Source organism: Bufo bufo, chromosome 3, assembly GCF_905171765.1.
Source record: "Bufo bufo chromosome 3, aBufBuf1.1, whole genome shotgun sequence".
In the NCBI taxonomy this organism is placed as follows: Eukaryota; Metazoa; Chordata; class Amphibia; order Anura; family Bufonidae; genus Bufo; species Bufo bufo.
In genome coordinates this window covers 595,592,067-595,618,189 of record NC_053391.1, presented here as the reverse complement: position 1 = coordinate 595,618,189, position 26,123 = coordinate 595,592,067, and the positions used below count along the sequence as shown (strand labels likewise).

Here is a 26,123-nt window from a genome sequence, read left to right as displayed (position 1 = left end):
TACAAGCTTAGGTGTAATGACAGATGTCACCGCTGTTCTTGTGACGGTGAGCAGATAAACAATGGAGAGAAGGCAGCACTGTGGCACGGTGCACACCTTCTCTTCAAACAGCTGAATGGTGGTAGTGCCAGGTGTCTGATCCCCGCCGATCTGATATTGATGACCTATCCTGAGGATAGGTCATCAATGAGAGTAACTTGGAAGACCCCTTTAAGCCTACCTTTAATACAATGCACACCATATTATACACATGTGAAATCTTGTAATAAATTACCACGTTCGTTTTCTACTTTAGACCTAAATTTATTCATACTAAACAAGACGTCTACTCATTATTTATATTCCCCCAACGACCAACAGGAAAATTGTACAGAACAACTTTGTTACTACATTAATATATAGTATATGATAGGTTACTGGCTGTCAGGCCATATTCTCTACTGAATTTGGTTTAACATGACCGAAATCTACTACTGGATGCTCACAAGTTGTTGGTTAACCATGTGTGTTATTTGTATGTAATCGGCTGGGTGGTCACAGGAAAGTGAAATGTTGAGTATTTAACGTCTTATGGGCATTATTTTTAAAATTGTCACCCTACATGCTGAGAACAAAAGTACTATAAATATAATGAATTTAACATTAAATACATGAGGCACTGCATTAAAGTGTACCCATCACCTACACACACTGGGGGAGGTCGAATGTTTAATAGAAAAATCATAATTTGAACTGACAAGGGCGTGTAACGATGACCACTGAGACTGAAAAAATCTGATGTCTATGGGTTTGAAGTGGCCATACACATTATATTAATGTTATTCAAACCACCAGTTTTGGTGGGGGCAATGATCTAAAGTGTATTGAGGTGTACTAATGCCCAGCAAATGTCAGGGGAAAGAAGGATCAAGTTTTTTCATTTCAACATACCCGATCATTTTGTTCTTAGAGAGATCAGCTCCGAACAAAGGTGTCTGACAGCAGCTTACTTCCCTATCTCCGGTCAGAACACATGCATGCTTGGCTGATCCAAGCATGTATGTATATGGGAGGGGGGTCAGCTGACAGCTGTCTGAAGTGTATGGTCAACCTTTTAGGGTCCATTCACACGTCCGCAATTGAAATAGCATAACGGAATTGCGGACCCATTCATTTCTATGGGGCCGCACGATGCGCGGCCCGGCTCCGGAAATGCGGACCCGCACTTCAGGGTCTGCATTTCTGTTCCCGAAAAAAATAGAACATGTCTTATTCTTGTCATATTCTATTAGACATATTCTATTAGTGCCGGCGATGTGCGGTCCGCAAAATGCGGAACGCACATTGCCGGTGTCCGTGTTTTGCAGATCCACGAATCTGCAGATTCGCAAAACACAGTACGGACGTTTGAATGGAGCCTTAGCCTTATGTCTGAAAAAAACTGAATCAAGCATCTTAGGATGTTCATGTCCAATCCTTTCTTTCCCTCCAGAAAAGCGGTGTCAGCGGGAGCTGTGTATCTATCTAAAAATAATGAGGGCTTGTACGGGTAACTGCTGAACAAATATTAGGTCACCAGCTATTGTATGTCTACGGCTAGTTACATTTTTTATAGCCCATTGAATTCCCATGACACGTGTCTAACACTGATGACTCTGGTTCTGGTTCCTAGAGAACACGACTCCACCATGTACAGGTAACAGGTACACTCTAGTCCCAGGCCATAATCCAGAGGGTTTGGGGACCCCGTATTGTGCTTGCATCTTCTGTCCAACTAGATGTGAGACTCCCCAGATGTCTTCCTGGTGATATGTTCCAAATGTGCAGTTTCAGATGTGTCCAAGTGTATGTTGTATTTGGCCAAGATCTTGAGGATAGGGCGAAGTTTTAACCACCACTGCTGCTTGGGAAGACGATGTCTGAAAGCAGAAAAAAAAAAAAAAAGAATATAAATCGCAATTAGCACAACTTATGTAATTTGTGGCCTTGCTTTGCTGCTAACTATACATTGCCTTCAATTTGGTGCGGTCAGACTAGTAATCCTGCCTTGAGGTTTGTCCTTTGTCATAAAGATCAACATTTCTTTATATATTTGTAGGCAGTTCGTCCAGTTTTAATGTATTTTTCATGCTATACTGGGGAACTGCAAAAATATTATCCCATTAAAACAGCTGCCCCTGTGCCGCTTTATCTATCTATATTGCTTCTCTTTCCGAGTGCAGTTCATTCACAGTAGCTGCCCCGATTTGCTGTGGCAGTGGTCCTTGTATGCCCCCCCTGTCCTAGTATCCCGGTGTCTTTACTGTTCAAATACAGCAGCATTCATACAGTATACCAGTTAGGACCCTCTTTTGGCATGCATCTGGCTAAGGCTGCTTTCACACTAGCCTTTTTTTTTTTTTGCGGATCCGTCATGGATCAGCAAAAATGCTTCCGTTACAATAATACAACCACATGCATCTGTCATGAACCGATCCGGTTGTATTATGTCTTCTATAGCCAAGATGGATCCGTCATGAACACCATTGAAGGTCAATGGAGGATGGATCAGTTTTCTATTGTGTCAGAGAAAACGGATCCGTCCCCATTGACTTACATTGTGTGTCAGGATCCGTCTTGCTCCGCACCACATCGCGGACAGAAAAACGCTGCTTGCAAGGTTATTCTGTCCGGAATGGCGACGCAACCAAACGGAACGGAATGCATTTTGGTGCACTCTGACGGATCTCAATAGCGGAATTGAAAATGCTAGTGTGAAAGTAGCCTAATACACGTTGGGGGTCATCTACTAAAAACCAGCATTTCACCAGCCATTCTTAGTAAAAACTCTCTATTAATTTGTCCTATCTTCTGCTGTCCGTATGTCAGAACATGTTGGCTGGAGAAAATCTCTGGTGTAATGGGCACTAGTTTTCTGGCCGTCTCACCCATGTCCCGCCAGCTCCAGCCCACTTTTTGGAAGAGAAGCAAGGGTGTCGGAATGAAACTAAAAATCAGCAAATTTTGTTGCCAAATGGCAATATTTGCAAATTTTCCATGCCATAAAAATAGAGCTAAGATAATTGGCTCCCGGTATGTCTATGGGCATGTTAGACAAATATGGCGACTTGCCTGAAAACATTCAGCCTAATTTTATCCATTTAGCTGTGCCTGCCCATGAGAAGCTTACAGGATTGTTGACAACTATTATCATTAAAATCCAGTGATACAACATACTCAAAATCTGTTTCGTCCTTCAGGTCCACCAGTGGCTGGAACACGAGACTTCTTTTGCGCATTCCCAACAAGCAGGCTGAATCAGCAGTATTGGCAAATATACGACCTGAAAGATGGAAGATGCTACATTACAAGAGCAGTCCTGTGGACTGAGCGTGAAGACACCGGATATGATTCCAGGAAACGCATACCATGTCTGGAACACTCCTTCACTTTTCCAGTCATCCACAGCACAGCCTTTGCACCCATTTTTGTGCCAAAGTTCCTATCGAATGGTGTAGGGGTGCCCCCCTTGACAGAAGAGAAAGGAGAGGTTATACGTTTTCATGCAGTAATACGATAAATCTTTAGCAGTTCTAGTGACGTCTTATGGATTTATCATTCTGCTTTCTGTGCCTGAATTATTCCTGGTAGCAAAATCACTATGGGAACGCCTCTGTGTTAGAATATACTGTCGGATATGAGTTTTCACGATCTAACTCAAATCCGATGGTATATTCTAACATAGAGGCGTTTCCATGGTGATGGGGACGCTTCAAGTTAAAATATACCATCGGATTGGAGAAAACTCTGATCCGATGGTATAATAGGGACTCCTGACTTTACATTGAAAGTCAATGGGGGACGGATCCGTTTGCAATTGCACCATATTGTGTCAATGTCAAACGGATCCGTCCCCATTGACTTGCATTGTAAATCAGGACGGATCCGTTTGGCTCCGCACGGCCAGACGGACACCAAAACGACTTTTTCCTTCATGTCCGTGGATCCTCCAAAAATCAAGGAAGACCCACGGAAGAAAAAACGGACACGGATCACGGACCCCGTTTTTGCGGACCGCAAAAAAAAAAAAACTGTCGTGTGCATGAGGCCTAATCCTGTGATTACATAGTGCAAACATAAAAGTTACACGTCGAATACCATTCAAATAATTTTTGCTTTTTTTAATACTTAATTATTTTTTTTTATATCAAGGGCAGGGCTGGAGGCTATAGTTGGGGCTATTTATTGATTTCAATTATTTATTTTAGCCATTCTACCTCCCCATAAGGTCAAATGCCTTTGGGGCATTTAAAAAAATGTATTGCTGTTTTTCCTTGTATCTGGGGCAGACCTTTTGTAGTAACCCAGTTAAAGGGAGAATATAGCCTCCTGACATACACTGCAGAGCTGATATGGGTCTGCTGTAGGTGCTCAGTGATCATGTGACAGGAGTCGGTAGCGTCATGGCTGCTTCTTGATCTGTATATACACAGCGTTCATTAAAAGGGGTTTTGTCAGTTCAGCAAATGGAATTTATCATGTAGAGAAAGTTAATACAAGGCACGTACTAATGTACTGTGATTCTCCATATTGCTTCCTTTGCTGGCTGGATTCATTTTTCCATCGCATTATACACTGCTCGTATCCGTGGTTACGACCATCCTGCAATTCAACAGTGCTTGAACACTATAGGAAAAAGTGCTGGCCTCTCTGGTGGCCGGGACTGTGGGAGTGCACGTAGGCTAGTGCTTTTTCCTATAGTGTGCAAGTACAACCACAACTGCTGGATTGCAGGGTGGTCGTAACCATGGATGATGTGATGGAAAAGCCAGCAAAGGAAGCAATATAGATAATAACAATACATTAGTAAGTGCCTTGTATTAACTTTTGTATTTGCTGAATTGAGACAACCCCTTTAAGCCCTGTCTATTTTGTGATCTGGAATGCAGGGATGGTAAACTGTCACTGCCTTCTCTATGAGAAGTCTAGCTGTTTCTTACAGAAATGTCCATGAAGAGCTATGTGTGAACCAGTTGGATATGTTAAGTCGTTTGGCAGTCCACTATGGTTAGAATACTTTAAAACCCAAAATTAACATAAAATTGATTTTGGATATCCTGGGGTTTATTTTTGGCATAGAGATTAGTTTATTGAACAGTATGGGTGTTAGGGTTATGCTGCTAAACAACACAGTGCAGTACACCCAACCATGTGACGGCACTTTTAGGAAACCTCATCCGTGTGCAATTGCACATACTAAGCAGCCACCCCCTTATGATGTGACTGTTCAGCAGTATTTTACACCTGTAAGCTTTGTAGCTTGTAGATTATACCTTAAAGGGTGCAGCAATATATATCGATGACCTATCCTGAAAATAGGACATCAATATCTGATCGCCACCCCCCCACGCCGATCAGCTGTTTGAAGACGAGGCGGCGCTCCATGCGATAGCTGCTTCATCTTCATTACACTGCCTGTCATCTCCTCTGGAGTGGTGGCATAGTGTAATTGCAAGTACTCGCTTAATTCAAGTGAATGAACAGGAAGCAGCCTGATTGGCGGGGCTACCGGGTGTCCGACCCCCGACAATCAGATACTGATGACCTATCCTGAGGATATTGTTGAACAACCCCTTTAGGCCTCTTGCTTATGACCATATGGCTTTTTCAGTATTTTGCGGTCTGCAAAAAATACGGATGACGTCCGTGTGCGGAACAGCTGGCCCCTGATAGAACAGTACTATCCTTGTCCGTTATGCAGACAATAATAGTACATGTTCTATCTTTGAACGGAAAAATGGAAACAGAAAGCATACGGAGTACCTTCCGTTTTTTTGCGGATCCATTGAAATGAATGGTTCTGTATACGGAACGCAAAAAATGGACCGGAAACGGAAGAAAAAAACCGTTCATGTGTAAGCGGTCTTAACCGGTCATTGAAGAAGTAAGTGTTATCTCTCCAGTGGCATTCAGGGTTAGAGCAGTTCACTCAGCTTGCTGACTATTACTCCCTATGCTCAGAGAATCCATCTCCTGCCTCAAAAAGGTCTTCTGACATCTTCTAACAGCAGCTAGGATAGTAATCCCATGTCACAGGAAATCTAAGACATCACCCAAATGGTACGTGGAAATCAAGAGGACCTTTTATAGTCTTTGCCCTTGTCTATGACGGACATCAGGATATTGCTAACCCTTTACCTGTGAATTCAGCAGATCCTGTAATATGTAGTGTTAATGTATGCACTGTTTAGGTGACCATCCATTGCAACCTTCTTACCTGCTGCATGTGACCCAGAACATTTTTTCTACTGTCAAAGATGCCCTTTCCTTCCTCTGAATACAAATTAAATATAAAGTCGGTTGTGTAATTTTCACTGCACTTTTCATTCCTAACATGACAAAAAACATAGTTAAGGTAACTCATCATATACATGTAGATCCATGCAGAAAATCTGTTAGGACACTTGTAAAGAGCATAGGTAAATAGTCTTCCTGCATACAGTAGTCACAATCTGAGAACCCAGGGAATATGTTTATTAGAAATGACTTCTTTAAAACTCTTAAGGCCCTTTTACACTGCTCAAGTGAGCAGACGATTGTTAGGAAGAAAGCGTTCCTTCCCTGCAATCTGCTGCTTCTTCAGTGGAGGACACCGATGCATGCGCAATCGCTCGTCCTCATACAGCTGCTAGACCGAATGATCTGCTGCCCAGAAACAATAATTTAGGTGCCTGTATGAATGACAGGATCACCCAATAAGCGAGCACTTGGGAATGTGCAATCACAGGAACGTCTGTTTCCGATAAATCCACTTTTAGGCTCCTGGGCTTGGGTGTGTCCGCAGGTGCAGCACCCCCTATACTTACACCCAAGGTCTTCCAAAAACAGGTATGACTAAAGGCCCCTTTACACTGCTCAACTGCGCAGAAGCGTTCCTTCCCGACAATCGCCTGCTCGTCAGTGACGGAGACTGCTGTATTTACATGCAGCGATCTCCTTCACAGTATGGGATGAGTGATCGCTAATGCCATCGCTTGTCCCCATACAGAATCATTGTTTGCTGGCAGCAGAGTGCTGGTGAGATGGCATGATCTGCTGCCGGCAAGCAGTGTTTTAGGTGTCCACACGAAAGATCCCATTGCCTGATGAACGAGGCTTTACACAGGCAGATTATCACTAACGAGTAAGGCTGAGTAAATCTGGTTCGGATTGCTGTATCCGAATGTGATTCTTTTAAAAACTACTTTAATAATATGGGCTCCGTCTTACTTAAAATGTATGTCCTCCACAGAGGTGTTTCTGATGTTTCTGCAAATATCGCGAGACTTACTTTGTCTCGCTTCTATCACGTCACTTCGCTTATTGGCATAAATTACTGTATCCGAATACGACGCTGAACAACGGCATCGTTAATGAGGCATGAAGAAGAGTTCAGCTTAGAAAAAATAAAAAAATCCACAGCATTTAAGAGTTCAGCTTAGTTATGTACCTTAAAATTAAGCCTCTTTTCACTGTAGTCTTCATTTTTTCTGTGAGATGTTCAACATTTACCTGTTACAAAAACAGAACAATGTTTAGTATCATAACAGTACATTACATTAAAAAAATAATTATATATATATATATCAATGCAATTTGTTCAAGATTGGTCTTTCTTTAAATTCCTCCCACCATCACCAAGGTGGGGAACTATACTAGGGCTGTATTACGCCAACAGATTATCTGACCAATTTCTGTTCAATCAGACCAATAGTTGGTGTATATAACAAAAGATCTGTGTGTGTAATTGACCATCAGACCAATGATTGGTCAGAAAATCTGTCTGATAATCTGTTGATGTAATACAGCCCTTACTCCCCATCACTTCTGGCCCCCACATATAAACGTCCTGTATGGACAGTCATGTGTACCACTGCAACCAGTGATAAGCCACATGTTCCCCAAACGGCACATTATTGCAGGGTCACATACTCTTCGGGGACAGGCTAGTACGCAGCGGCTCACCTAACCCCATCCATGCAGGTAGTTTACATGCGGGGGCCGGAAGTGCAGTTTAGACAGCCTGTGATCTATGAAACCCGAGTACAGCAGTGAGGGACAAATAAGTATAGTCCCCTTCACAGGTCCTGCTGGGTAAGGATTTAAAATATATATATATATATATATATATATATATATATATATACACATATATATATAATATATATACACACAACCCCTTTAACCACCTAACAGCAGGGGGAAGGGGGGCTGCTTTAGCTGCATGTTTCTGGATTGGTAGCAGCTAGAGACATAGGCCTGGTCTTGTTTGAAAGCTGGCAGTCCAATCTTTCACACAATACCAGAATCACAGCATTTAGCAACATCAGCAGGAGATATCCCAGTTAGAAATCAAATTGGGAATAAACACTGTAAAATCTGCATTTACTTTCACTTTCAGCTGCATTCACTGCCATCCCGAATTCTAACAGGGATTTCTTCCAATGTAGTTAAGATAATGCTGTGATTCTGGTATTGTTTGAAAGCTTGAAATGCCTGCTTTCAAACAAGACACCTCTACCAATCCAGAGATATGAGCAGGAAAAGAAGCCCTCGCTCCTCCCCCTGCTGCTGGAGCACTTGGGCAGAACTCTAAAAAGGTTAATACAGCACTCAAGGGGATGCCATGCTACCACCACTGCTGTACATTTTGACATTTCTTAAAATTATACATATCTCAAGCATAAACATCAAACAAAAATCAAGACAATGCAGCAACCTTGGGGGTTATCCAAAAAGAAAAATCTGTGGATGTTTTGCGTGGACTGCATTAGTTCTAGTGGTCTTATCAATCAAGGTGAAGACTGAGAGAACTCAGAAAGCCTGGGAAAATCACCTGTTCTATTGTTTGGTCATTGACATCCGAGAACCAAAAAATGGAAGGTGTGAAGAATTCTTTTGTGATTTTGTATTACCTGTAAATCATGTATAGAAAATGACTCTTCATAGATGTAAGCAGCGTCGGCACCTGAAGCAAAGCCCGCCATGGTGGCTAAATATCCACAGTATCCTCCCATGGTCTCAATAATGAATACTCTCCTCTTTGTCCCAGCAGCTGACTGCTTGATCCGATCGCATGTCTACAGAGACAGATAATATATTTACATACAAACATGCTGAATGCTGACAGATGATATATTTTTTTTAGAGATCTTATTCAAAAAAACAAAAAACAACTTAGGTGCCAAAGGAAAGAGTGTCTGCCACCTTGTACTATCCCTGTAAATATCAATGACGAGTGTCAAGGAACGTTTCCTGGGAAAGTCCCCATGGAGTAGACTTACCACAGGCTGAGAACCTAGGTCTTGGAACTCTTGATATAGAACAGAACATAAATTGTATATATAGTGTTTGTCGGGCACTCACAACAATGGTTCACTCAGAGAGCAGGAGATTTAAATATAAAATCCTATTTTATTTATTATATTTTTTTTTTTTATTCTTTATTTATGTGTATTCACAAATACGGTTAAGGTTACAACATGTTAATCTACAGGTAACAGGATGGATATGCTGGCACCTGGCCAACAACAAGTCATAAGTAACACATTTACATCCTGTCATCAAGGTCTAAATGTATGTATGATATGACAGCCGTCTTATTAAAGGACTAGCATGAGAAAGCAATACAACCACTCAGTGAGCGGTACAAAATAATAGAACTTAATCCAACTAAATGAAAGGAGGAATAAGAGAAGGGGGGGGGAATCATAATAATGACTGAACAGATCGAGGGGGATAACAAGACTAACACACAGGAGGAAAGGAAGGCCACATAAGGTAAGAGAGGACAGTAATAGGATGAAGCAAGTAAGGCTACTTTCACACTTGCGTTCGGAGCGGATCCGTCTGGTGTCTGCACAGACGGATCCGCTCCTATAATGCAAACAATGGTATCCGTTCAGAACGGATCTGTCTGCATTATATTTCAAAATCGGATCCGTCCTGACTTTGCATTGAAAGTCAATGGGGGACGGATCCGTTTGAAAATTGCACCATATTGTGTCAACTTCAAACTGATCTGTCCCCATTGACTTACATTTTAAGTCTGGACGGATCCGTTTGGCTCCGCAGGGCCAGGCGGACACCCAAACGCTGCAAGCTGCGTTCAGGTGTCCGCCTGCTGAGCAGAACGGAGGCCAAGCGGAGCCAGACTGAGGCATTCTGAGCGGATCCGCATCCACTCAGAATGCATTGGGTCTGGATGGATGCGTTCGGGGCCGCTTGTGAGAGCCTTCAAACAGAACTCACAAGCGTAACCCCGAACGCAAGTGTGAAAGTAGCCTAACAGGGTTAGAAATAACCTCTTCAGGTCAGTAGGGATTGGTATTCCGAGGAGTCTTGGAAGACAAACCAAGGAGTCCAGGCAGTAACAAAAGCTTACAAAACAACGATTACAAAACAATATACATAAAAACACTAAATAAAAGATAATGAGTAATACATACAACTTTATAAAACTTTGAAACTTCTATGACACACTGTTGGTTTACTCCTATAACATACAATTAAGAAAGCTCCTATGATACACTGTTGGTGAGAGTTGGTGGTATATTTTTCTTATGACCAACTGCAGTGATCCCTTAAAGGGATTCTGTCACCAGTTTTGACCCCTGTCAGCTAAACATATGCTGATGTTCAGGGCCTCATCACGATTCCTAATGTGTGCTTATAAATGTTATCTGTGGGCATTTTTAGCTAAAAAAACAGCTTTTACTAACCTGTCAGTCAAACAAATAAGGTGCCCAAGGGGATGTGAAGCAATGCAAGGTGCCGGCCGCACCCACCGCCGTTCGTGCCCAGCGCCGCCTTTCCGGACTTCTGCGCCGCCTCCTAATCCTCTGTGCCGCCTCTCGCTCTCCCTCCCTCCCTCCCTCCCCCCTCCTCCTGCTGTAAGATCTCGCGCGTGCGCACAGGCCTCTGCCTGATGCGCCCGTGCGGACTTCTCCATTTGGCTTCTTCCAGCTAAGTGCGCATGGCCTAAGGATACAATATTTTCAACATACAATGGTCATTTCAAGTTGAAGCTAGACTCAACATACAATGTCTCAGTCAGATCCAACCAATCAAGGTCACTTCTCTGGTAAAATAGCTGTATGAGTTGCTAGTTAGCAGCTATTCCTGACTTTTATATGTAAGGACTTGCTTTATCTGTCTTAGTTATCTGCTTATTTTTCTTAAATCTTCATTTTCTCTTATCTTGGATGACATTTTGGGGCTTTGGAACAGATTACTCAACTTACAATGGTTTCAACATACAATGGTCATCCTGGAACCAATTAATATTGTAACTTGAAGGACTAGTGTATTAGTAAAAGTTGCTAGTGTATTATGTTTTGGACACTAGATGGCGCTTGTGTTGTACTTTCAGTTTGAGCTGCAATGTATTTTTCGGCTGCACTGTATTTCTTATCAGCCAGATGGCGCTAGTCCTTGCAATCATAGGTATTTGCTTGCAAAGTTCAGCTGTGTACAGATCCTACTCGTAGATGATTACTTGCAGAGTTTAAAGTTGGAAATTTTATATGCATATCAAGTGTTACTCGAGATTATTCAAAAGTCAAAATGTTGATTTATCCTCTATAGAGAGGTGCACATGTGCATAATATGGATCTGTCCATGGGAGGTAAATAATTTAAGTGCACAGTCTTAATGTGCTATATAGCCTTTTAACTGTCGTGGCGTCCCACGTGTTAATATAATATTAAATATCTCTTGTTGCCCTTGATGGCTTTGTCTTGATACCAGGCTTATTACTTCTCATTCCCAATAGGTCGGCTTGGCTTCAGGTCTCTATTGTTCAAGGCCTGCCTGTATGTAGGATTTCATCATGCCTCCATGTGGGTTTAATATGAAGTAAATCCGAGGGATTCCTGGATATCCTGACTTCACGCCAATGTTTGATACGGGCCAATGTGGAGGTAAGTGAGCAGGTCGTCTCCTTAAACGCGTTTCAAAGTAACTTACTTCTTCCTCACTGCTCACTGTGGCTTTCGTCCTTTTTATACCTGGCTAATGGGTCTATTGTTCACCCCAAAAAGCCGTACAGTGCAGCTTGTACTGTCTATATTGAGGAACTAGATCTTATTATTATATTGTATTTTTATCAATATGAAGAAAACATCATTATTACATCGTTAAAATGAAATTGTGACCCATGTACATTGTTTTTTGCACATCATAAACTTTTTATACACAAAAAACGCATATGCGGTTTTTCTGTTCACCATGCGTTTTCGGTGCGTTTTTGATGCGTTTCTTGTGATAAATCACTTTGTGCTTCAATATGTGTTTTTTTTAGTATTTTTTTTTTTTTGAACTGCAACAACCACAAATGTAATGGGAAAGGTATATTGAAGCACAAAGTGATTTATCACAAGAAACGCTTAAAAAACCCACCGAAAACGCATGGTGAACAGAAAAACCGCATATGCGTTTTTTGTGTATAAAAAGTTTATGATGTGCAAAAAACAATGTACATGGGTCACAATTTCATTTTAACGATGTAATAATGATGTTTTCTTCATATTGATAAAAATATTATATAATAATAAGATATAGTTCCTCAATATAGACAGTACAAGCTGCATGTTAAACCCACATGGAGGCATGATGAAATCCTACATACAGGCAGGCCTTGAACAATAGAGACCTGAAGCCAAGCCGACCTATTGGGAATGAGAAGTAATAAACCTGGTATCAAGACAAAGCCATCAAGGGCAACAAGAGATATTTAATATTACATTAACACGTGGGACGCCACGACAGTTAAAAGGCTATATAGCACATTAAGACTGTGCTCTTAAATTATTTACCTCCCATGGACAGATCCATATTATGTACAAGTGCACCTCTCTATAGAGGATAAATCAACGTTTTGACTTTTGAATAATCTCGAGTAACACTTGATATGCATATAAAATTTCCAACTAAACTCATCTACGAGTAGGATCTGTACACAGCTGAACTTTGCAAGCAATTACCTATGACTGCAAGGACTAGCGCCATCTGGCTGATGATAAATACATTGCAGCTCAAACTGAAAGTACAAAACAAGCGCCATCTAGTGTCCAAAACATAATACACTAGCAACTTTTACTAATAGTTGGTCATAAGAAAAATATACCACCAACTCTCACCAACAGTGTATCATAGGAGCTTTCTTAATTGTATGTTATAGGAGTAAACCAACAGTGAGTCATAGAAGTTTCAAAGTTTTATAAAGTTTTATGTATTACTCATTATCTTTTATTGAGTGTTTTTATGTATATTGTATGTATATTTTCTGTAATCGGCAAACCTAATATATATGTTTATAGAACAATAAAATAGGATTTTATATTTCAATCTCCTGCTCTCTGAGTGAACCATTGTTGCGAGTGCCCGACAAACACTATATATGCAATTTATTTCTTTTTCCTGACAGGATGAGCCAGTCTTGTCAAAGGCACCCACCCTACCCTCGCTAGCGGGTGAGCCTCTTCAAACAAAATTAATTTGACAATAGAACAGAACATGTTAAAAGTTGTGTTGAGCGAACTTGTGTTTTAAGTTCGGCGTCTAAAGTTCGGGTTATCGAAGAATCGCGTTATGGATTCCGCTACCACGGACCATAACGGAATTTAGAATCCATAACGCAATTCTTCGATAACCCGAACTTTAGACGCCGAACTTAAAACACAAATTCGCTCAACACTAGTTAAGAGGTCTACTAACACTAGAGACTATGACTGTTCACAGCTCTGACGCATGTCCACTTCATCAGAATTTCCAGACCAATGGTGGGTTTACATGGCCCGACAGGTCGGAAGATTATCGGGGACGAACGTTCTGTGAACGCTCGATCCCGACAATCTACCCGTTTAAAGGTGCAGCCGATCCCTTCGGGGTAAAACTGTCGTTCGTGCAGGCACCTAAATTATCGTTTGTGGGCTGGAGATCGTGCTGGCTAAACAACACTCTGCTTCACAGATACAATGCAGCTGTATGAGGACGAGCGCTCACAATAGCAATCCCTCATTCTCATAATGTAGAGGTGATCGCTCCATGTTAATGCCATGCGGAGACTTAGGCTGGTTTTACATGAGCAAGTTTAATGCGTTGAACTTGCGAGAACTCCCGTCCTGAACTACGTAGTACAGATCGCATAGCATTATATTGATTTATGAAACTATGAGTTCTGGAATGTATTGAATAACACTGACAGCATTATGTCAGTGTTATACAATACATTACAGAACTCTAAGGGTTAAGTAGCATCATAAATCATTATAATGCTATGCGATCCTATCAGTGCTATTTAGGTCAGGATGGGAGCTCTTTCAGACACACGCTGAGAGTTGAACGCATTGAACTTGCTTGTGTGAAACCAGCCTTAAAAAAAAAAAAAATCATTGCCAAGACAATCACTCTTTCTTTTTTTTAGAAATTTGTGCTACAGCAGATCCTGTCACCAGTTGTCTTTACTTGGACTGCTTTTGGTAGGTACTAACCCCTACATACCAACCCACCAAGGTGGAGGCAAATACTTACTGTAGTAATTGTGTTAAGGGCTGTATCGGCCCCAATGCTGAAGTCTGATCCAGGTACATTGTTTGAAACAGTGGCTGGAATAACAACAAGTGGTATACACAGCTCTTCATACTTGGAACGTGCTTCCATCAGCTCCAATGAGCCTGTGAAGGCCTGCAGGAAACACACATTACAAAAGACATGAGAAAACAGGTGAAGGCATTTGCTAAATGAAATATGGTTTATGGGCACATTTGTGTTATGGAATTTTTGGAAGGTTCCAGATAGGAAGCTATTCATTCCCAAAACTCTTAAACGTAGACTACTATTTAATGAGGAAGACAAGGCAGTACTAACTCAATGCCCCAAAGTCAACGAATCTTTGACCAAACTGGTTAAAAATACTAATGCGTCACCCTTCGAAGACATGGGTTCCTTAAAGGATCCCATGGATAAGAAGGTAGACGCTTGCCTTAAGAGGTCTTGGGAGGCGGACTGCTGCTCTGTTTAAACCTAATTTAGCAGCAACCTTTGTCTTAAGATCTCTTAAGAAATGGCTAGGCCAGATCGGGTCTCTGCTGAAGGAAAACACCCCTTATGATGCTCTGAAGGATTCCTTTACTCTACTGCTAAAGGCAGTTGATTTTCTTTCGGATGCTATTGCAGAATCCGTGAGAATGACAGCTAGGTCTACAGCCCTGTTGGTTGTAGCATGGAGGGCTCTGGGGGCGGGAGATGTGTCTTCCAAAATAAAACTATGTGGCCTTCCTTTTCATGGTGAAATGTTGTTTGGGCAGGGTCTAGAAAAAATCCTAGAGAAAGCATCCGACTTCAAAAAATGCTCAGTGTTCAGTCAGTTATTTCCATCAGCAATTCTGGGCCAAAACCAGATATGGGTAAAAAAAAAACACAGACTAAGAGCAAATCTTTGCACTTACTGTGTGAAAGGGGCCATAGGAATATGACTGAACATACTGTATGAAAGGTTCAAACAAAATGGCCTTGCCACGAGGAGAACATTGTAACATCACTGAGTGTTTAGTAACTGATAGGAAATCTCAACGTCCCACTTGTTACCCCTGGTACCGAACTTCTAGTATCGGCTTGGTTTGAGTCTTGTTCTGACGTCAGGAGAGCGCTTCACTCAGTAGGGAATAACAGACACAACAGTGATGTACTGAATGAATGCTCTGAGGTTTATTATTAGTACCCACAGGTTATATAGAGGGGGTTTTACCCCCCTTTATTAGCATATCAACGCAAGTTATTTATTCAACCTATCATATATTAACACGTTCTATTCTACAGGCAAATAGAGCAAAAAGCGGAACTTCCATATTTGGGGTATTGTCCTAGAGTAGTGCCAAAGAGATAAGATTCATGGTTACAGAGAACAGAAACTTAGCAGAAAACAGAATTCGTTTTAACATATAAAACATGGATTCCTTTCAGTGTCCATGTACTGTAACATCACTGTGTGAATTATCCTCGTATTATGATGCCTTGTTTATTATACCAGTGCTGTGACATCACTGTGTGAATTATTCTTGTCACAAGAATAATTCACACAGTGATATCACTGCACTGGCATAATGAACACAGCATCATGACACAAGAATCTTGTGTCATGATGCCTGTGTTCATTATGCCAGTGCAGTGATATCACTGTGGCTGTTAGCATTAAGCTGTGACATCACTGTGCATATAATCCCTTTTTTTTTAAAACAACTAGCAGAAGGACCCGGCTTCCCACGGGTATATTTTATCTATTTCTTTTAATGTTTTTGTGTGTCGTTAAAAGATATAGACAGTATCCCCCATAACAGTGACCTCTACAGCACTCAGAACCTCTACAGAACTCCAAAGTCCCCCACCCCTTAACACTGACCCCCCCACAGTGCCCACCACTTTAAAATGGGACCTCCACAGCAGCCCATCCCCTTAACTTTGACCTTCACAGCAGCCCACCCCTTTAACAGTGAGTTTCACAGCAACCCACTCCCTTGACAGTGACCTCCACAGTACCCCGCTCCCTTAACAGTGACCTCACAGTACCCCGCTCCCTTAACAGTGACCTCACAGTACCCTGCTGCCTTAACAGTGACCTCCACAGCAGTTGCCCCTATAATACTGGCCCCTGCCCCGTTAACAGTGACCTCCACAGTGTCCGCGCCTTTAACAGTGACCTCCACAGCGGTCTGCCCCCTTAACAGTAACATCCACAGTGAACGCCTCTTTAACATTGAACTCCACAGCAGCCTGCCCCTTTAATGCCAGGGCTACACGACGACATGTGTCGCAGCAATTTTTATAATGATAGGCTATGGTGTCGCACTGCGACATGTAATATGCTGTGACTGCGACACGACAGTCGCAAAAAAAATCCATCCAAGAGGGATTTCTCTGCGACTGTCGCGTCATGGTATGTTACATGTTGCAGTGCGACACCATAGACTATCATTATAAAAATTATTGCGCAACACATATAGCAGTGTAGTTGTGCCCCATATGTCGGGTCACTTATTGTCGTCGTGTAACCCTAGCCTAAAGCTGACCTACAGCAGTGAAGAAAAATGGCTGGGTTGTTATGGAAACCTGGAGTAAAACTGTGTGTATGTGCAGACTAAGGGCCTGTGAGCTTCTATTGGCTGATAAGGGACATGTTACCAGGTGTATGGCAGTTGGGATATAAGGAGAAAGACTTGCAGGCTTGTATTGGCTAATTCAGGTAATTTTATGGGAATAGCTCAGGAACGTACCCGCTCTAAAACCTTACCGCACACCTGATGTACCTGTGTTCCAAATTTGGTGAAGATCGTTTGGTCGCGCATAAAGAACAGACAGATAGATGTCGGGACAGACAGAAACTCATTGTGTACCGGCATGTTACCTCCACAGTATCCTTTCCCAGATAGTAAGTGATATGTGTACCAAGTTTAGTAGAAGTTGATCGATGAGTTTTTGAGTTACAGAGCAATGTGTGTGTAGCAAAAACAGTTGGAGCATACAAACTCCATGCAGCTGCTGTGTAGGGGCGTATGACCCCCCCCCCCCCACCCACAAGATTTCTTTCCAGGTAGCAAGGAATGTGTATACCAAGTTTCGTTCTAACTGATGGATACGTTTTTGAGTGATCGCGGAACATACATACACATATATACGTCCTTCTTTATATATATATATATATATATATATATATATATATATATATATATATATAAGATGTCAATGTGACATCACTATGTTTGTTATCCTAATTTGTGACATCACTATGTGCATTATCCCTGTATAGTGATAGATCGTGATCATGGTTACTGTACTGTGACATGACTGTGTGAATTATCTTCGTATTATGATGTTCTGTTCATCTTACCTGCACTGTGACTATTAGACAGATAGATGGAATAATATTTTCAACTATAAATTTAAAAATTACCTCAAAACCCCCAATAATGATCAGTCCATGTAGGTTGAAGTTGCTTATATTGGCACTGATATCTTCAAGGTATTTCTTAGGCAGCACCCTATACAAGCAGAAAAGTATTATAGAAAGAGTAAAATCAATGCTTACATGTGTAATTAAACCTCAAAGGGTTGTTTGGCAGCTAAACTGTTTTACAAAAGGCTTAGAATGGGTTACAAAAATAATAGAATCAATACTCACCTGATCCCCACTGCTCCTGTTCTATCGTTTCTCAGGACCCCTACCGGTCTCTCCTTTTGGCCTCTTTCAAGACAGAAGAAATAAACTCTCAGCCATTCACTGACCGCAGCAATGACCCCCTCAATGATTGGCTAAGTGGTCATATCCTGTGTGTCATGTGACCAGGAAGAGGAGACCAGTGGGGAACCTGGGAAATTTTAAACTGGTGTCGGTGAGGCGAGTATTGACTCTGATGTGTTTCTCATTCTGAGCCTTTATTAGAAATGTTTACCTGCCAGACAACCCTTTAAAATCAAAATGCATCTACAATATATTCAAATCTACCCCCATTTCTCTGTTATACTGGATAAAATGTGCACTTGTGACTCTCCACTCATTCACATAATCATAGGAGGTCTTATTTTTTATGGGACAAGTTGTATTTTTAATGGCACCATTTACCATATCTTTTTTTTTATTTTATGGGAATATTCTTTCTGGGGTGAATTTTTTTTTAAAAATAAATTACAATTCTGCCATTTTTGGGAGGTTTTGTTATTACAGCTTTTACTATGCAGTAAAAATGAAAACCTGATTTTACGGGGGGCGTGGCTAACTGCCGGCATGACCGCACGCACTTGAGAGCGGCTCCGGTCCCTGGTATCAATCCTGACTAATCCTGCCAAGCTGCATTCCTCAGACTCAGAGTGGCAAGTGCAGAGGAGACGGAGGAAACCCAGGAACCAAGATATGGGTCCCAGCAAGGCGCAGACCGCGGCCGACAAACTTAAAGAATATGCCCGCCAGGAAAACCAACATGGCGCCGCGGCTCCCGCCACTCCACGTGCAGCGGTGACGCGCGGACAGGCCGCGCAGCAGATAGAAACTGATGAGGCTGGAGAACCGGAGATAACGCTGAAAGCGGTCTCAGAGCAGCTCCTCACAGCGATCTCCTCCTGCCAATCCTCCCTTACCTGCAAAATTGAGGAGGTGCGTGTCGACCTGGGCCTGTTGAGGCATGACGTGCAACAGCTGAGGGAAAGAGTTAAACACACTGAAGATCGGGTGTCGGAGCTGGAGGATTACACCAGGCCGCTAGATTCGAGGCTGACGGAGGTGGAAAGAGCCGTTGGATTATGGAGGCAGAAATGCGACGACCTGGAGAACCGGGCCCGACGCAATAATGTAAGAATCCTGGGGATGCCAGAGAGAGCGGAGGGGAGAGATCCTGCCAGCTTCTTGGAGCTTTGGTTTAAGGCCCAGTTCCCTACAGCCACATTCTCAGCGGCCTATGCAGTTGAAAGGGCGCACAGAGTACCGGCCAGACCACCACCTCCAGGCGCACCGCCAAGGCCCCTGCTCGCCCGTTTATTAAATTGGAAGGATCGAGATTTAATTCTTAGCCAAGCAAGGAGCAAAGGTGTATTGATGCACGAAAACACCAACGTGTCACTTTTTCCGGACTTCTCCGCGGATTTGCAGAAAAAGAGGGCCACCTTCGTCTTGGTCAAGAGACGCCTCAGGGAATTAAATTTGCAATACTCGATGGCCTACCCAGCGCGACTACGCGTAGTGGATGGCGAACGGCCGATATTTTTCACCGACCCAAAGGAGGCTGAGGACTGGGTTGCTAGACGTCCAAGAATGCACTGATCTGAAACACTGGGACTGAGTTGCAAGTATTACTGAGTTCTGAAAAGGCACTTTATAGAGGCCTTGTCACTGAGTGGTTTATCCTTATTATATGGTGCAATATTTAGCTTTACCTGAATGCAATATGCATTACTTGAATGCAATATGGTGCTCTTTCAGATAGCAGATCATTGTAAGCATGGTTATAGTCCTACTGTAGATGTTGATTCACAGGCTGTCTGAATATGAGTGTCTGCACCTATTGAGGCTTAGATGTACCTGCAGCTATGAAACTCACATTGACCAGGGAATGCTCGGCTACCTGTGCGGGCATAACATCTTCACCCCGCACTGGTCTCCGAATATAGATTGTCACCTAGTTAATACTATGATGCATGCACTGGATGTTTGCTCAGAGGTATTAGAAGTTTATCTGTTATGTTATATGTTTTGTAAGTTGTTGAAAGCATGGTCACATCAATTATGCATCAGTAGTGTGGGAGGGGGGCGAACTATTAAAATGGGTGAGGTTACTCCACAAGGGCCGGATGACATCCTGTACTACTGGAAGGATAACTTTAAGATTGTACTATGGGACCTCTAGTAGTGATGTCCTGGAATGTGAGGGGACTTGGAAATCCGAACAAAAGGATAGCGGTGTTCTCGCATATACGACGCTATAGCCCTCACATTCTGGGACTTCAAGAGACTCATCTGACGGCTGACACGGGGCACAGAATTGTAAAACAATGGGTTCAGTGGTCACTTCAGTCATATGGCTCATCAAATTCTAGAGGCGCGGCTATATTAGTGCGCAAGGGCCTCCTGTGGGAACCGCAGCAGTCAGTTGCTGATCCGGAGGGACAATATATAATGGCGTATGGCTTTATTGACCACATCCCGTATGTAATAATTAACATATATAATCCCCCCCCGGCGAGTATTTCACTCCTTCATGTTATCCTGGGGTTTGTGGCGCAGTATCCCTCAACCCGGCTGATTTGCATGGGAGACTTTAATATGGTAATGCAGGAAGAGGTAGATAGATTTAGGCCGCCTGAAGGGAGAGAGACTGGAGTCCACTCGACGACCACTCTGTTTAGAATTGCTGCAGAAATGGGATGGATAGATATGTGGAGGATTAGAAACCCGCAGTTGAGGGAATACTCCTGTTTCACTCCCGCTAGGGGGGCACTCTCGAGAATTGACTATGTCCTGGGAAATGCTGCTAGTTATACGGACTTGATTGCAATTAACTATGAGTCGCGGGGACCCTCAGATCATGCTGCAGTAGTGGCACGTTTTGACACTCCCGGGATTGCATCTAGAGGGGGGAAGATGAGAATACATCCCTTCTGGCTCTCTTTATTGACAAAAAATGATAGAATCCCCGATCAGCTGAGAGTATTCCTGGATGTGCAGGGAGATGAAACAGAGGAATTGTTATTGTGGGACACCCTGAAGGCCTTCCTGAGGGGATGTCTGAAGTCCTCAATATCCTATGTAAAAAAGGACACGTCCCGCCAGGAAGTAGAATTGCATAATAAATGTAGGGAGGCGGAGGTATTGTTTTGTTCGGACCCCACAGAAGGGAATAGGATAGAGTGGATGACTAGAGGAAGGGAGTATATGATGCATCTTAAGGAGAAAAGTGAACGCAAAATGTTCTTTATGAAGCAGCAGTCATTTGAATCTGGTGATAGAGCGGGCAAGCTTTTAGCTCAGATTGCTAGAGCCAACCAGTCGTCCCCCCCGGTACTTCGAATTCTGAACCCTGAGGGACAATTGGAGGAATCCGGGCAGAGAATACTTGACGCTTTCAAACGGTTTTATCAATCGCTGTACAGCACAGCAGCTAACTACACGGAGAGGGAGTTAAGTAACTATATTTCAGAGGTGGAACATCCTAAGCTCAGCGAGGCGGAAGTGACCCTCCTGGACAAGGATATAACTCTGGAAGAAATCCAGCTAGCCATGCATGACATACCAACTGGGAAAGCACCGGGCCCGGATGGGATCCCAATTGAAGTTTATTCTAGATATAGTGAAACTCTTAGCCCCCAACTCCTTAAGATGTACTCAGCATCATTCCAGCGTCACCAACTGCCCGAGACCTTATATGATGCAACTATTGTTGTTATATTAAAGCCAGACAAGGATCCAACTGTATGTGGCTCTTACAGGCCGATTTCGTTGCTCAATTTAGACTACAAAATTCTAACCAGATTATTAGCCTCTCGTTTAAATAAAGTAATAACGTCTATAGTACACCAGGATCAGGCGGGATTCATGCCAGGGAGGACCACCTCTGACAATATCAGGAGAGCTCAGGTTATTGCTCAGGTAGGAGTGGCGGAGGGGCGTGAATGGGCCATGGCATCACTTGACACGGCTAAGGCCTTTGACTCTGTGGAGTGGCCTTTCCTGTTTCGGATCCTGAAGGAATTCGGGTTTGGCCCAGGGTTCATAAGATGGGTGGAGATACTGTACCAGAGACCTAAGGCAAATATACTAGTAAATGGCACCATGTCAGATTCATTTACTCTGCATAGAGGTACTAGACAAGGTTGCCCCCTCTCCCCCCTTTTGTTTGCGGTGGTAATCGAACATTTGGCATTAAGAGTGAGGCAGGACAGGTCCTTTATGGGGATTTCTAGAGGAGACAGAGAGGAGAAGATAGGCTTATATGCAGATGATCTCCTTCTGTTTATGGACGAGCCTGAGCTGACTCTGCCCAGAGCAATTGAGGTAATAGGGAAATTTGGCACATACTCGGGCTTGCTCATAAACTGGACGAAGTCAGCTATTATGCCTCTTTGGGATCATGGGTGGCCGGAGAGTATACATAATTTACCGGTAGTGGACCAGTTTAAGTATCTTGGCATCGTGATCACAAGGGACCCTGGAGTGTCTGTGACGAGAAATATAGAACCGATAGAGTCCTTATTTATTGATAAATTTAAAACTTGGAAGGCATTACCGATTTCGGTGATGGGGAGATTGAACCTAGTCAAAATGATTCTGCTCCCCAAGGGCCTGTATCTCCTGTCACATGCATGCGCCCCGGTACCAAAGGCCTTCTTTGACAGGCTGCACTCCCTGATAACGGCGTTTGTGTGGGGAAAGGCTAGGAGGAAGCTCTCGCAGAAAGTATTACAGAGGTCTAAGACGAGGGGGGGAGCGGCTCTACCCGATTTTTTTCTATATTACTTAGCCGGCCAGTTGAAATATATAGCGGCATGGGTCAAACAGGGAGAACTACCAGGACCGGAATATTGGTTGAGGGAATATCTTAATCTTTCTAATCTGTGGCCTGTCTTGGAGTCCCCAAGTACAGTATCCAGGAAACTACTTCCTGCTCATAGACTGGCTAACCAAATATGGAAAGCAGCCAAATTAAATTCGTATGCAGATTTACCAGATGCAATCCCGCTCTGGGACAATCCCATGTGGCCGCACTTGGAAACATTGGAGGGTGCAGGGATATGGAAGGGATGCGGAGTGTTGACATTAGCTGAGCTGTATGAAGAGGGCGTATTACGAACTTTGCAACAACTACAGGAGAAATTTGAGATTCCCCATTCTTTGTTTTTTCGGTACCTTCAGTTACGGCACGCCCTAAATGATCAGTTTAGAGGGACAGGTCGCAGCATTTCCAAATATCCTCTGATAGGGGTGCTAAGATCGCAGGGACCTAAGGGCATTATCTCTATACTCTACACATATTTACTAGGTGATCGCATGATTCTTCAGCCATTGGAAGTAGAAGCGAAATGGAAGGTTAATATCCCAACTCTTGATGCTGAAGAATGGGAGGAGGCTATGTTGGTACCCACTAAGGTTTCCCCGTCGGTAAATAATAAACTGATACAATTATTCATATTGCATAGAAGCTACTTAACCCCCCTCAGGCTCTATAAGATGGGGAGACTACCTAGCAGCAGTTGCCATAGATGTCAAGAGGGGAGCGCTGATTTCTGGCACTTGATATGGGGATGCAGACACTTACAAGTATTTTGGAACAAGGTTCTAGAGATTCTGTCTACGATAGTGCCTGTATCGATAGGAGCCTGCCCAAAAATATGTATCCTAGGGATATTAGAGGAGGAACAGTGGACACATCACCAGAGAATATTCCTAGGGGAAGCCCTCTTCCTGGCTAGGAAGGCTGTAGCATTGAGGTGGATGGCGGATAGAGTCCCCACAGTGAACCAATGGAAGACCTTGATGAACCATGCAATGAATATGGAAAAAGTAGTATACATACATAGAAATTGCCCAGGGAAATTTCAGAAAGTGTGGGGAGAGTGGTGCTCTTCAAATCACTCCTTGCAACCTGTGCACTTGCACTCTGTGTCGGAGGGTAACATTGCATTAAATGTCTAAACACTAGAAAGTAGATATGCTGTATTGTTTGATGCCAAGTAGCGAAATATTGCTGAGAATCACTTGACACATTATGTATCACGTTTGTACTATGTGGAGCTGGAGACCCCCCTGCGTGGGGTGTCAATGCTTCAAAATATGCTGAACCATGCTTATTGTTAAATTTTCAATAAAACGAGTTTAAAAAAAAAAACCTGATTTTACGGGTCAGTACAATTATGGCAATAACCAATTAGTAGATTGTATTTTGTTTTACTATTAAAAAATACTATTACTTTGAAAAATAAAAACCTTCGAAAACATTTTTTTTTACATTTTCTGACACCCATAACTTTTCTGTCTACAGAGCTGTGTAAAGGCTTGTTTTTTGGTGGGGTGAACTGTAGATTTTATTGGTACCATTTTGGTGTTGTAGGATACTAGCTGTGGGTCCGCCATGTTGTCTCGGTCAGATACCTTGTATTTCTACTTCAGATATCTTGTATTACTAATTTCTGCAAAGAGTTAAAGTGAACAAATAGCTTGGCTACTGGTTAAATAATTTTATGAAAAATTTGATTTTTTTTGTTACGGTAAAACCCCTCTCTTGTCTCATTCATTGGAAGACACAGCAAAGACCTTGGGTATAGCTGCTGCCACTAGAGGGGGACACTAAGCAAAAAGTGTTAAGCCCTCCCACCAGCTATACTCCTCCTGCAGGCAGTGATCTAATCAGTTTGTACGGAAGAAATAAAACATGAATAAGGAAAGTGAACCTATGTAACCGATAACATATCCGAACCACGGGAAAACAACCCAACAAAGGTAACCTGAAGGGGCGTCACTCTGCCCGTGAAACAATAAGCCTCCTGATCCAGTGACTGATAGTGGACTTGGTGGCCACCAGACCTCACCGAGGACCGTCAGGAACTACAAAGACTTTCAAAAAGATGCCGTTCTGTCCAGATAGATTTTGAGTGCTCAGACCGCGTCCAAGGTGTGGAGTGCTTCCCCCTTGGCGTGAGCCGAAGCTGGACAGAAAGAAGGAAGGACTATCTCCTTGTTCAGATGGAACGAGGAGACCACCATTGGCAATATAGGGGAAACTGATGTAGAGTCAGAAACGGGGGCTTAGCAGAAAACGCTGCAAGCTCAGACACTACCCGTATAGATGTGATGGCCACAAGAAAAGCAACTTTCCAAGAAAGAAGGCGGAGAGGAATCTATGTGTTCTAAGGGGGACAGTTGTCCAGGACTAAACTGAGGTCCTATGGAAGAGTAAGCTGACGGTATGGGTGAAATAGTCGCGTAACGTCCTGGATAAATCTTTTAAGATTGTGGTTTTAACCACCACACCATCAAACAAAATGTGTCTAAATGCGGGTGGAAGATTGGACCTTGGGAGATGGAATCTTTCCTACCAAATCGATGTACCACAACCAACTGGGCCAATCTGGAGCGAAAACAATTGCTGGGATGCCTTCTGCTTTGAGCTTCTTGAGAACCCTTGGGAGCAGCGGTGAGGGAGAATATGTACAGGAGCTTGAACCTGTTCCAGGGAATCACCAGGGCATCGGTCACTACTGCTCGGGTGTCCTGGACCGGGTTACGAAGCGTGGCACCTTGTTGTTCAGCCTGGACACCATCAGGAAGATGCCATCTGTTGTGGACTTCGTCAAAGGCATCCAGATGGATGGACCATTCTCCTGGGTGCATGCGTTCGCTGCTTAGGCAGTCTGCTATCCAGTTGTCCACTCCTGGGATGTGGACTGCTGATAGAGCTGGAGTCGTCTTCTCCATCCACTTGAAGATCTTTGCTGTCTCTTCCATAGCGGCTTGGCTGCGAGTTCCTCCTTGGTTAGGTAGACCACTGCAGTTGCATTGTCGGATTGAAGCTGGACTGGGAGGCTTATCAAAAACCAAGTCCAGTGTTCTGAGAGCTAGAAGTATGGCTTGGGGCTCCCAGATGTTGATT

General features: G+C 43.0%; 1 protein-coding gene across 5 annotated transcripts in view; it reads right to left on the bottom strand.

Annotated features, from left to right (window-relative positions):
* Positions 1-1,308: 1,308 nt before the first annotated feature.
* Positions 1,309-26,123, bottom strand: part of LOC120996147 (ATP-dependent 6-phosphofructokinase, muscle type) — a 135,345-nt gene continuing 110,530 nt past the window's right edge. For all 5 annotated transcript variants that reach the window (XM_040425895.1, XM_040425894.1, XM_040425896.1 and 2 more), the window contains exons 17-24: positions 17,945-18,032; positions 14,530-14,682; positions 8,913-9,077; positions 7,448-7,509; positions 6,236-6,347; positions 3,387-3,486; positions 3,196-3,301; positions 1,309-1,898 (exon numbers count right to left, since the gene is read on the bottom strand). In XM_040425895.1, the coding sequence (XP_040281829.1) occupies positions 1,754-1,898; positions 3,196-3,301; positions 3,387-3,486; positions 6,236-6,347; positions 7,448-7,509; positions 8,913-9,077; positions 14,530-14,682; positions 17,945-18,032 (931 nt within the window). In that variant the 3' untranslated portion in view covers positions 1,309-1,753. The remainder of the gene's footprint in view (positions 1,899-3,195; positions 3,302-3,386; positions 3,487-6,235; positions 6,348-7,447; positions 7,510-8,912; positions 9,078-14,529; positions 14,683-17,944; positions 18,033-26,123) is intronic.